Source organism: Hemitrygon akajei, chromosome 2 (genome assembly GCF_048418815.1).
Source record: "Hemitrygon akajei chromosome 2, sHemAka1.3, whole genome shotgun sequence".
Classification (NCBI taxonomy): Eukaryota; Metazoa; Chordata; class Chondrichthyes; order Myliobatiformes; family Dasyatidae; genus Hemitrygon; species Hemitrygon akajei.
Genome location: NC_133125.1, coordinates 176,902,259 through 176,916,055, shown reverse-complemented (window position 1 = coordinate 176,916,055; position 13,797 = coordinate 176,902,259). Strand labels below are relative to the sequence as shown.

The 13,797-nt window shown below is 43.1% G+C and overlaps 1 protein-coding gene across 1 annotated transcript in view; it reads right to left on the bottom strand.

The window, feature by feature from the left end:
* The window catches only part of LOC140721461 (uncharacterized), an 81,250-nt gene that overhangs the window by 34,915 nt on the left and 32,538 nt on the right, over positions 1-13,797 (bottom strand). Inside the window, exon 2 of the mRNA XM_073036284.1 lies at positions 3,262-3,567. Within this exon, the coding sequence (XP_072892385.1) occupies positions 3,262-3,567 (306 nt within the window). The remainder of the gene's footprint in view (positions 1-3,261; positions 3,568-13,797) is intronic.

Sequence of the window (13,797 nt, the reverse complement as noted above, 5' to 3'; positions counted from 1 at the left end):
GTGTGAGTCCTGAGGCTCCTGTAATTCTTCCTGATGACAGCAGTGAGAAGAGGGCACAACCTGGGTGGTGGGAGTCCCTGATGATGAATGCTACTTTGCTGCTACATTACTCTGTGTAGATGTGCTCAGTGGTTGGGAGGGCTTTCCTTGATGATGGACTGGACCATATCCGATACTTTTTGGAGGATTTACCATTCAAAGGCATTGGTGTTTCCAGACCAGGCTGTGACACAACCAGTCAATACACCCTCCACCACACATCTATAGAGGTTTGTCAGAGTTTTAGATGTCATGCTGAATCTTTGCAAACTCCACACTTCCAGTCCCACGTAGCCGAGTACAACTCAGTCAGTGAACCATCACCATCCTTCTGAAGGGGAGCTGAAGGCATTGTGCAGCTTGTCTATTTTAACTGTTTCCATCAGGAATCTGGAGGTGCTGTCCAGCCTGTTGTCGACACTACTGGCTGCATCGATGATGTCACCAACCAGAATGACCAGCTGTGACATCACCGGCAGTGGTGGGAGCGGCTCGAGGATGGCCAGCCGCTCGCTCCGCACGGGTGAGGTGTACGTGTTAATTAACCAGAGCAGAGTGTTTCAGTACATTATGTATGCTACAAGGAGCCACACCCCAACCACCTCTCTGACTTGGGTGATTGAGAAGTTGTCACCCTGTAACAGAATTCCCGGCCAGAAGGATGACAATCGTTGCCCCCAACCACACAGATGGACCATGGGGCCACCATCACAACCAACTCTGGTAGTTGCAGAGTGTGTTAGCCCACACTCCTGTAAAAAACTCACATCAGCCTTGACCTTGGCCAGTAATTGTAAGGCGTTGACACATCACACCGTTCTCTTTACACTGATCACATTCAAAGATGCCAATTTTGTGTCTATGATTAGTTCCTGTATTACATTTCTTGTCCAGGTCACTCAGCCTCAGCCAACATGGACATCTCTCTCTGTTTCGGCTATGCCCTCTGGTCCTCGATTCGTCACGAAAGCAAACATCCTCATCACATCCACTCTATCTTGGCCTTTCAACCATCAAAAGGTTTCAATGAGATCGCCTTCATTCTTCTAAATTCCTCTGAGTTCAGGCCCAGAAACTTCAATCACTACTCATATGATAACTCTTTCATTCCAGCAATCATCCCTGTGAACCTCCTCTGAACCCTCTCCAATGTCAGCACATCCTTTCTTAAATAAGGGGCCCAAAACTAATCACAATACTCCAAGTGAGGCCTCACCAGTAATTTATACAGCATCAGCATTACATCCTTGTGTTTATGTTCTAGTCCTCTTGAAATGAATGTGAACATCTCATTCATTTTCCTCACCACCAATTCAACCTACAAATTAACCTTTCAGGAATCCTCGAGGACTCCCAAATCCCTCCGCACTTCAGATTTTTGATTTTTTCCCCCCATTTAGAACATAATCTATGTTTTCAATCCTTCTACCAAAGTGCATGACCATACAATTCCTGACACTGTATTCCATCTGACACCTCTCCAAATCTGTCAAAGTCCTTCCGCAGCCTCTCTGCTTCCTCAACACGACCGGCCCCTCCACCTTCAACTGACAGTTTAAGGCGACTGAAACTAATCATTGAATCAGAATCAGAATCAGGTTCAATATCACCGACAAAGGTCATGAAATTTGTTCTTTTACAGCAGCAGTACACTGTAACACATAATAATAAAAAGCAATGAATTACAAAAAGTGTATATTAAAAAATAAATTAAATAAATAATGCAATAAGAGAGCAAAAAAAAAGTGAGGTTGTGTTGATGGGTTTATTGTCCATTGTGGAATGTAATGGCAGATGGGAAGAAACAGTTCCTGAAATGCTGAGTGTGTGTCTTCAGCCTCCTGTACCTCCTCCTTGATGGTAACATTGAGAAGAGGGCACATCCTAGATGATAGGGCTCCTTAATGATGGATACCATCTTTTTGAAGCATCACCTTTTGAAGGTGTCCTTGATACTAGGTTAGTGCCCATGATGGAGCTGGCTGAGTTTCCAAATTTCTGCTGCTTTTTCTGATCCTGTGTTCTCCACGTACATTTGTAGAAACTTGCATGAGTTTTTGATGACATACCAAGACTCCATAAACTCGTAATGAAACATAGCCGATGTTGTGCCTGTTTTGTAATTGTATCAATATGTGCGGCCCAGGACAGATCTTCAGTGGCGTTGACATCGAGGAACTTGAAACTGCTCACCCTTTTCTACAGCTGATCCATTGATGAGGACTGAGGAGTGTTCTCTATTGACTTCACCTTCCTGAAGTCCACAATCAATTCCTTGGCCTTACTTACGTTGAGTGTAAGGTTGTTCTTGTCACACCACTCAACCAGCTGATCTCCCTCACTCTTGTACGCCTCCTTGTTGCCAACAGTGGGCTAAGCATTCATCCGAGACGTGTTCCAGTGTTGATTGTCAGCAAGGTGGAGATGTTATTTCTGATCCGCCCTGACTGGTCTCCCAGTGAGGATGTCAAGAAGGGAGGGATGGACCCCAGGTTTTGAAGCTTTTTGAACATTCTGATTCTGCCCCAGGGGAAGACAATACATGAATGTTCATGTTGATTGGTAGTCATTTAAATCCTCAGGGTGTGATCAGGGAAGTCGTTAAGTGGTCATTGTGTGCATTAGTACAATGTCAAAGTGTATCCCTGTCACAATGCATCGTTCAGGACGGGTCTGTTTTGTCAGAGTCAGAATCAGGTTTATTATCACCGGCATGTGATGTGAAATTTGTTAACTTAGCAGCAGCAATGCAATACATAGTTAATATTCTGGCCAGTTCTGTATTCAGAGAGCCATCCTTTAGCACTTTAACAAAAGAGATGTATTTTGGGTGTTTGGAGTTTGTGCTCTGAAGCTTTCAAAAGGATTCTACTAGCTGGGAAGTACGACTATTGTAAATATGTAATTCTACAAATATTCAAAATGTTAGAGGTCGGTAGGAAATTATACCTATTGAAATTGTGGTGACTCATTTTTCACTTTAGTTATGTTTGAAAAATGTAAGACTGTGTGTGATGAGAGCAGAATCAGATTCTCTGCAGAAATTCTGCTGTTTTTATATCACCGGCTTCAATGTCTCTCCAATGACTCAGTTGATGAGTCACAGCAGAGGTTATCCTGCTTAGACTTTGATGGAAATAAAAATCACAGATCATAGTTTCTATGGCAGATTCTGCCATTAATAAATCACACACTACATCACAAATATCTGAAACTTCTTACCAATGACAAGCAACGCCATTATTTTCAACTCTTTCTCATCAACAGTGAAGGTGTAATCTCCTTGGTCACGGGCATTTAATCTGCTTATCGTCAGTGCACCACTCAAAGCGTTGAATTGTAAACGGTCCTTGAACTGTTCACTCGGTTCCAATGTGGCAATACCTGGGACGTGATCCAAAATAACATATTGGCTTTTGTTGCTGGCTTTGAAAGTCCAAAGGATATCATTCTTGCTGGAATCAACGGTGATTTCAGGATCCAGTAAAACTGATGAACCAGGGACACCAACCACTTCTTCCCTTTCAGCTGATTAGAATAGAAAGAAAATATAATCATTTAAACTGTAGAGCAGGTGAGAGTGAGACAACTACAGCACAGGAGTAATATTACATGATCAAATGTTATTGGACATTTTACTGCCGCTTCAGGACCAAGCTGTGTAGGGCGACTTGATCTGTAGCCTTGGTCACCTGGACAATACTAATACTTACGTCAGGATGTTGTTTATTGACCTCGGCTCAGCGTTTAATACAATCATTCCCACGGTTCTAACTGGAAACATTACAAGCTTGCTTTTATATTCTAGTCCTCTCAAAATGAATGCTAACATCACATTTGCCTTTCTCACCACAGACTCAACCTGCAAATTAAACTTCAGTGAATCCTACACAAGGTCTCTCAAATCCCTGTGTGCCTCAGATTTTTGTATTTTCTCTCCAATTAGAAAATCGTCAACCCTTTCATTTTTTCTACCGAAGTGCATGACCATACACTTCCCAACACCACATTCCATCTGCCATTTCTTTCCCCATTTCCCTAACCTGTCCAAGTCCTTCTGTAGTCTCCTTATTTCCTCAAAACTACCTGCACTCCACATCTACACTCACCACTGTCCGCATCACTCACTGCGGAGTCCTGCGATTGAGGGAAGTACAGTTCCCATAACAGTGATGCAGCCGGTCAGGATGCTCTCAATTGTGCCCCTGTAGAAAGTCCTTTGGTTTTGGGGATCCATAACAAATTTAATCATGTATTGAAGGAAAATGAGCAGGAATTTCTTCAGCCAGAGAGTGGTGAATCCAAGGAATTCTTTGCCCCAGGACGCAGAAAAAAACAAAGATGGTAGTTTGCCTCCAATGTGCCAGGATCCAGGATGTTTCTGATCGCATCCACGATATCCTGAAGTGGGATGGTGAACAGCCAGAGGTCATGGTACATATTGGTACCAATGACATAGGTAGGAAAAGGGAGGAGGTCCTGAAAACAGAATACAGGGAGTTAAGAAAGAAGCTGAGAAGCAGGACCACAAGGGTAGTAATCTCAGGATTTCTGCCTGTGCCACATGATAGTGAGTATAGGAATAGAATGAGGTGGAGGATAAATGCGTGGCTCAGGGATTGGAGCAGGGTACCGGGATTCAGATTTCTGGATCATTGGGACCTCTTTTGGGGCAGGCGTGACCTGTACAAAAAGGACAGGTTGCACTTGAATCTGAAGGGGACCAATATCCTGGATGGGAAGGTTTCGAAGGCTATTGGGGAGAGTTTAAACAGGAATTGCTGAGGGTGTGGGAACCGAACTGAAGAGACAGAGGAGGTGGCTCAGAAATTGAGAAAGCTTGTAGGCAGTGTGAGAGGGAGGATAGGGAGGTGATAGAGAAGGGATGCATTCAGACTGATGGTTTGAGATGTGTCTATTTTAATGCAAGGAGTATCATGAACTTAGAGCTTAAAGCGTGGATCACTACTATAATGTTGTGGCCGTTACAGAGACTTGGATGGTTCAGGGGCAGGAATGGCTACTTAGAAAGCCAGGCTTTAGATGTTTCAGAAAGAACAGAGAGGGAGGCTACAGAGGTGTGGACGTGGTACAGTTGATCAGTGATAGTGCTACGGCTGCAGAAAAGGAGGAAGTCACGGGTGGAATTTAGAATCAGGAAGGGGTCAATAAATCTACTGGGTGTATAGTAACAGAGACATCGAAGAGCTGATAGGGAGACAGATTCTGGAATGATCCAGTGATAACAGTTTTGAATCTTAAAAGGCTGCCTGACAGATTAGATATGGCAAAGTGATTTCCCATGGTAGGGGAGTCTAGGACAAAAGGTCACGACTTCAGGATTGAAGGACGTCTATTTAGAACAGAGATGTTCTAGTCAGACGATGGTAAATCTGTGGAATTTGTTGCCACGAGAGGCTGTGGAGGCCAAGTCATTGGGTGTATTTAAGACAGAGATATATAGGTTCTTGATTAGCCAGGGCATCAAGGGGTGTGGGGAGAAGGCAGGGGAGTGGGGATTGGATCAGCCCATGAATGAATGGCAGAGCAGACTCGATGGGATGAATGGCCTACTTCTGCTCCTATATCTTATGGTCTTATGATCTAACAGGGTTGTCGTGATGGGAGATTTTAATTTCCCAGACATTGATTGGAATCTCCCTGGAGCAAGGAGTTTAGATGAGGTGGAGTTCATTAGGTGTGTTCAGGAAAATTTCCTGACATAGTATGTACATCAGCCTACAAGAGGAGAGGCTATAGGTGATCTGGTATTGGGAAATGTACCTGGTCCGGTGTCAGGTCTCTCAGTGGGAGAGCATTTTGGAGATAGTGATCACAAATCTATCTCCTTTACCATAGTGTTGGACAAGGATAGGAACAGACAAGTTAGGAAAGCGTTTAATTGGAGTAAGGGGAAATATGAAGCTACCAGGCAGGAACTTGGACGCATAAATTGGGAACAGTTATTCTTAGAGAAATATACAGCAGAAATGTGGCAAATGTTCACGGGATATTTGTGTGGTGTTCTGCACAGGTACATTCCAATGAGGCAGGGAAAGGATGGTAGAGTACAGAAACCATGGTGTACAAAGGCTGTGAAAATCTTGTCAAGAAAAGTTCAAAAAAGTAGGTAATGATAGAGATTTAGAAAATTATAAGGTGAGCAGGAAGGAGCTTAATAAAGAAGTATGTGAAGAGCAAGAGGATAAGACGTGAGAGAATAGGACCAATCAAGCGTAACAGTGAAAAAGTGTGTATGGAACCGGAGGAGGTAGTGGATATACTTAATCAATACCTTGCTTCAGTATTCGCTACGGAAAAGGACTTTGGCATTGTAGTGATGACTTACAGTGGACTGAAAAATTTGAGCATATAGATATTAAGAAAGAAGATGTGCTGAGCTTTTGGAAAGCATCAAGTTAGTTAAGTCACAGGCACCGGACAAGATATACGCCAGGCTACTGTGGGAGGTGAGGAAGGATATTGCTGAGCCTCTGGCAATGATCTTTGCATCATCAATGGGGACGGGAGAGGTTCCGGAGGATTGGAGGGTTGCAGATGTTGTTCTCTTATTCAAGTAAGGAAGTAGAGATAGTCCAGGAAATTATAGACCAATGGGTCTTACCACAGTGGTTGGTAAGTTGATGGAGAAGATCCTGAGAGGCAGGATTTATGAATATTTGGAGAGGCATAATATGATTTGGAATAGTTAGCATTGCTTTGTCAAAGGTAGGTCGTGCCTTATGAGCCTGATTGAATTTTTTGAGGATGTGACTAAACACATTGATGAAGGTAGAGCAGTAGATGTAGTATATATGGATTTCAGCAAGGCATCTGATAAGTTAACCCATGCAAGGCTTATTGAGAAAGTAAGGAGGCATGGGATGCAAGCAGACCTCACTTTGTGGATCCAGAATTGGCCTGCACACAGAAGGCAAAGAGTGGCTGTAGATGGGTCATATTTTGCATGGGGGTCAGTGACCAGTGGAGTTCCCCAGGGATCTGTTCTGGGACCCCTGCTCTTTGTGGTTTTTAAAAATTACCTGGATGAGGAAGTGGAGGGATGGGTTAGTAAATTTGCTGATGACACAAAGGTTGAGGTGTTGTGGATAGTGTGGAGGACTGGAGAGGTTACAGTGGTACATCGATAGGATGCAAAACTGGGCTGAGAAGTGGCAGATGGAGTTCAACCCAGGTAAGTGTGAGGTGGTTCCTTTTGGTAGATCAAATATGATGGCAGAATATAGTATTAATGGTGAGACTCTTGGCAGTGTGGAGGATCAGAGGGATCTTGGGGATAGAGTCCATAGGACACTCAAAGCTGCTGCGCAGGTTGACTCTGTGGTTAAGAAGGTAAATGGTGCACTGGCCTCCATCAACAGTGGGATTGTGTTCAAGAGTCGAGTGGTAATGCTACAGCTACATAGGACCCTTGTCAAACCCCACTTGGAGTACTGTGCTCAGTTATGGTCAGCTCACTACAGCAAGGATGTGGAAACTATAGAAAGGGTGCAGCGGAGATTTACAAGGATCGTGTGGATAGTCAGAGTCTTTTTCCTGGGACTGAAATCACTAACACGAGAGGGCACAGATTTAATGTGTTTGGAAGTGAGTACAGAGGAGGTGTTTGCGGTACGTTTTTTGACGCAGAGAGTGGTGAGTGCGTGGAATGTGCTGCCCTCGATGGTGGTGGAGGCGGATACAGTAGGGTCTTTTAAGAGACCCTGTATAGGTGCATGGGGCTTAGAAAAATGGAGGGCTATGGGTAACTCTGGGTACTTCCTAAAGTAAGGACATGCTCAGCACAGCATTGTGGGCCGAAGGGCCTATATGGTGCTGTAGGTTTTCTATGTTTCTCTGCTTCTATGAAGCTGTGAAGGGCAAGTATTTATGTACGGTATACTTGAGGAAGAGGTTGATAGAGTCTTGATTGATCAGAGTATGAAGGGATATGGGGAGAAGTCAGAGATTGGGGCTGAGAGAGAATTGGATCAGCCATGATGAAATGGTGGAGCAGACTTGATGGGCCAAATTCTGCTCCTATCTCTTATGGGAATAACCACAACTGGACACAATACTCCAAATTATGACCACCAAAGGTTTATACAATTTCAATATAGAATCTCAACTCCTGTGCTCAAAATGTGCCAAAAGCTTTCTTTACGACCATATCTACATGTCATGCCACATTCATGGAATTATGCATCTGCATTCCCAGATCTCTCTGTTCTACAAACACTCCTCTGTGCCCGACCCCTCATCTTGCAAGCCCTAGCCTGGATGATCCTGCCAAGTGCAACACCTCACACTTGTCTACACTAAATTCCATCTGCTATTTTTGAGCCCATTTTTCCAGCTGCTCCAGATCCTGCTGCAAACTTTGAAAGTCTTCCTCACTATCCACCAGACCCTCAATCTTAGTGTTATCCACAAATCTGCTGATCCAGAATACGACATTATCATCCAGATCATTGATATAGATGACAAACAACTAATGGACCCAGCAGTGATCCCTGTGACACACCATTAGTCATGGCTCTCCAGTCAGAGAGATAACTATCTACTTCCACTCTTTGGCTTCTCCCTTCTCCAGTGAAGCCAATGTCCAATCCAAATTACTACCTCATTTTGAATGCCATGCAACTGAACCTTCTTGAGCAGCCTCCCATGTGGGACCATTTCAAAGGCCTTGCTAAAGTCTATGTAAACAACATCCACGCCTTGTCTTCAACATTCCTGGTGCAACAATGGCCACGTGACTCAGCGGTGAGAAGCCACCTTTCATAAACAATATACATCTGGGGTCGGTATGATTTTGGGTTCAAACCAAACAGGAACATCATGATGTTCTGATTAAAGAAACCTCAATTTGAGCGAATGCTTTGTAAATTCTGCCTAAACCCAATTATCAATTGGCAAGAAATAACAGATTATACACCACATAATATTATAAAGAAAGCATATTTACCAATTTCAGATTCATCAAATAGTTATTAAAGAAAAGAAAGAAGTTAAAAAAGGGCTTATTACAGTTAAACCTGTCTAAATATTGGAGTTCATCTTTTCCAAAGCTGGGTATAACCATTACTCATGGTGCTGAACCCCCAGTCTCCTTGAAAGTACCCACCACAGTCCTAACTTCCCTTGAAGGCCACCTTCAGCAAGCTGGCTTTCTCTCATGAGTATTGGCACTCATCCTTGGAGATATCCACCCGCACAAAGCACCTCTTGCAATAGGGACTCTCCTTCCCATGGCATTCTGTGCAGGACACAGGTAAATAAACCATATAAACTATATAACTATATAACAATTTCAGCACGGAATCAGGCCATCTCGGCCCTTCTAGTACGTGCCGAACGCTTACTCTCACCTAGTCCCACTGGCCCGCACCTAGACCATAGCCCTCCATTCCTTTCCTGTCCATATACCTATCCAATTTTACTTTAAATGACAATACCGAACCTGCCTCTACCACTTCTACTGGAAGCTTATTCCACACAGCTACTACTCTCTGAGTAAAGAAATTCCCCTGCGTGTTACCCTTAAACTTTTGCCCCGTAACTCTCAACTCATGTCCTCTTGTTTGAATCTCCCCTACACTCAATGGAAAAAGCCTATCCACGTCAACTCTATCTATCCCCCTCATAATTTTAAATACCTCTATCAAGTCCCCCCTCAACCTCCTACACTCCACAGAATAAAGACCTAATTTATTCAACCTTTCCCTGTAACTTAGATGGTGAAACCCAGGTAACATTCTAGTAAACCTTCTCTGTACTCTCTCTATTTTGTTGTCATCTTTCCTATAATTCGGTGAACAGAACTGTACACAATACTCCAAATTCAGCCTTACCTATGCCTTGTAAAATTTTAACATTACATCCCAACTCCAATACTCAATGCTCTGATTTATAAAGGCCAGCATACCAAAAGCTTTCTTCACCACCCTATCCACATGAGATTCCACCTTCAGGGAACTATGCACCATTATTCCTAGATCACTCTGTTCTACTGCATTCTTCAATGCCCTACCACATAGGTGTCAAACACAAGGCCCGCGGGCCATATCCGGCCCGGCGTACAATTATATCCGGCCCGGCGTACAATTATATCCGGCCCGCGAGATCATTTTAGATAGATCAATTATTTTAATTATCAATGGCCCGGCGATATGAAGCGCTGATAACACGCAAACTACAGATCCCATAATGCAGCGCAACAGCTGCCGATAGGCTACCCGGGAACAGTCCTGCGTCAAGCGTCTGTTGCTGTATACAACGCTATTCTGAAGTCAAAGCTGCTGTGTAATGGGACGCTAAAGGCAAAGTACGACACTGCAGGGCCCGTACAGTTTATTCGCTCCATTCCTGAAGCAATGCCTCAGCTCCGTCTACATGCATGAACCTTGTGCATGGTTGGTAGCACATACCTGTGTGAGAAGCTTTTCTCAGTGATGAAGATTAACAAAACATCACACAGGAGTCGTCTCACTGATGAACACCTGCAGTCCATCCTGAGAATCTCCACAACACAGAACCTTACACCAAACCTAAACGAACTTATTGCCAAGAAAAGATGCCAAGCATCCAGCTCTGACAAAACGGCATAAGAGCAAAGAAAACTGAGTGTTTTGATTTGTTGTTGTTTTAACCTTTGCTGAAAAGCACAAATTTTATTTATATTTTCAGGGTTTTTTTGCAGCATGCTCATATTTCTAACTTGTATAATACTGACAGGAGATATTTTATGGAGAGCAAAATATTTAAGTTATTTAAAGTTTTAGTTTACTTTTTCTGGAATAATATTCCTGTCTGTTTTTATTCATATTTATGTTCAAAAAATGTTTAGTTTTAGTGTGTTCAATAAATGTTTATCCTGTTCAGCCCGCGACCTAAAGTGTGCTTTGAGTTTTGGCCCCATGTGCAATTGAGTTCGACACCTCTGCCCTACCATTTACTATGTATGTCCTGTTTGGATTATTCCTACCAAAATGTATCACCTCACACTTACCAGCATTAAACTCCATCTGCCATCGTTCAGCCCACTCTTCTAACTGGCCTAAATCTCTCTGCAAGCTTTGAAAACCTACTTCATTATCCACATTGCCACCTACCTTAGTATCATCTGCATACTTACTAATCCAATTTACCACCCCATCATCCAGATCATTAATGTATATAGCAAACAACACTGGACCCAATACAGATCCCTGAGGCACACCACTAGTCACCAACCTCCAACCTGACAAACAGTTATCCACCACTACTCTCTGGCATCTCCCATCCAGCCACTGTTGAATCCGTTTTACTACTTCAATATTAATACCTAACGATTGAACCTTCCTAACTAACCTTCCGTGTGGAACCTTGTCAAAGGCCTTACTGAAGTCCATATAGACAACATCCACTGCTTTACCCTCATCAACTTTCCTCGTAACCTCTTCAAGAAATTCAATAAGATTTGTCAAACATGACCTTCCATGCACAAATTCATGCTGACTGTTCCTAATCAGACCCTGTCTATCCAGATAATTATATATACCGTCTCTAAGAATACTTTCCATTAATTTATCCATCACTGACATCAAACTGACAGGCCTATAATTGCTAGGTTTACTCTTAAAACCCTTTTAAACAATGGAACCACATGGGCAATATGCCAATCTTCCAGCACCATCCCCATTTAAAACGACATTTGAAATATTTCTGTCAGAGCCCCTGCTATTTCTACACTAACTTCCTTCAAGGTCCTAGGGAATATCCTGTCACGACCTGGAGATTTATTCACTTTTATATTCCTTAAAAGCGCCAGTACTTCCTCTTCTTTAATCATCATAATTTCCATAACTTCCCTACTTGTTTCCCTTACCTTACACAACACAATACCCTCCTCCTTAGTGAATACCGAAGAAATCGTTCAAAATCTCCCTCATCTCTTTCGGCTCCACACATAGCTGTCCACTCTGATTCTCTAAGGGACCAATTTTATCCCTCATTATACTTTTGCTATTAATGTTACTGTAGAAACCCTTCGGATTTATTTTCACCTTACTTGCCAAAGCAACCTCGTATCTTCTTTGAGCTTTTCTAATTTCTTTTTTAAGATTCTTCTTTACATTCTTTATATTGTTCTCTTCTATTCCTTGTACTGCTCAAGTATCTCATTTGTTCCTACCTGCCTATACTGTTATGCATCTCCTTCTACCTAACCAGGGCATCAATATCTCTCAAAAATCAAGATTACCAAAATCTATTATCATTGTCTTAAATTCTGACGGGAATATACAAATTCTGTATTCTCAAAATTTCGCTTTTGAAGGCCTCCCACTTCCCAAGTATACCTTTCCCAGAAAACAACCTGTCCCAATCCACATTTGCCATATCCTGGCTGATACCGTCAAATTTAGCCTTTCTGCAATTTATCATCTTAACCCAAACACATCAATCCTTTTCCATAACTACCATAAAACTAATGGCATTATCATCACATACTTTTGTCTCCTGCCCTCTCTCATTTCCTAATAGGAGATGTAGTATCACATTCTCTCTAGTTGAGATTTCTGTACACTGATTAAGGAAACTTTACTGAACACATTTGACAAACTCTTTCCCATCCACCTCTTTTACAGCATGGGAGTCCTTGTCAATATGTGGAAAGATAAAATTGACTATTATCACAACCTTGAGTTCCTTTTGCTACAGTCTGCAATCTCTACAAATTTGCTCCTCCAAATTCCGTGGACTGCTGATGGTTGATGATATTATCCCATTAACTTGGCCACACCTTTCTTATTCCTCAGTTCTACCCAAAAAGCCTCACGAGATGAGCTCTCCCATCTGTCCTGACTGAGCACGGCCATGATATTTTTCCTTACTGGTAATGCCACCCCTCCTGCTCCATCATGTCTAAAACAACGGAACCCCAGAACATTGAGCTGCCAGTCCTCCCTCCTGCAAACAAATCTCAGTAATGGCTACAATGTCATATTCCACAGGCTGATCCATGCCCTAAGCTCACCCACCTCTCCTACAATACTCCTTACATTGAAATATACACAGCTCAGGAAATTTGCCCCACTATGCTCAATCTTTCAATTACCTGACTTTGTACATGGGCTGAACAACACCTTTCTCTACAACCACTCCATGATCTGTTTGGGCATTCTGGTTCACATCCCCCTGCAACTCGAGCTTAAACTCCACCACCACTCAACCCCCTCCCCCTCCCCACCTGTGCAGCACTAGTAACCCTTCCCACTAGGATATTAGTCCCCCAGTTCGGGTACAAACCATACCTTCTGTACAAGTCTCACTTTCCAGAAAGAAAGCACAATGATCAAAAAATCTGAAACCCTCCATCCTGCACCATCTCCTCAGCCACATGTTAAACTGTATGATCTTCCTATTTCTGGCCTCACTAGCACATGGTCTGGGTAGCAATCCTGAGATCACAGCCCTGGAGATCCTGCCCTTTAACTGGGCACCTAATTCCCTGGACTCACTTTGCTGGATCTCATCACCCTCCTACCCATGTCATTGGTACTGACGTAGGCCACGACCTCTGGCCTCTCACCCATCCACTTAACAATACTGTGGACTTCATCTGAGATGTCCCTGATCCTGGCACCCAGGAGGCAACACATCATCTGGGAATCTCACTTTCAGCCACAGAAGCTCCTTTCTGTTTCCCTCATCAATCTGAATCCCCTGTCACTGCCGCTTGCCTTTTCTCCCTCTTCCCTTCTGAGGCACAGAGCC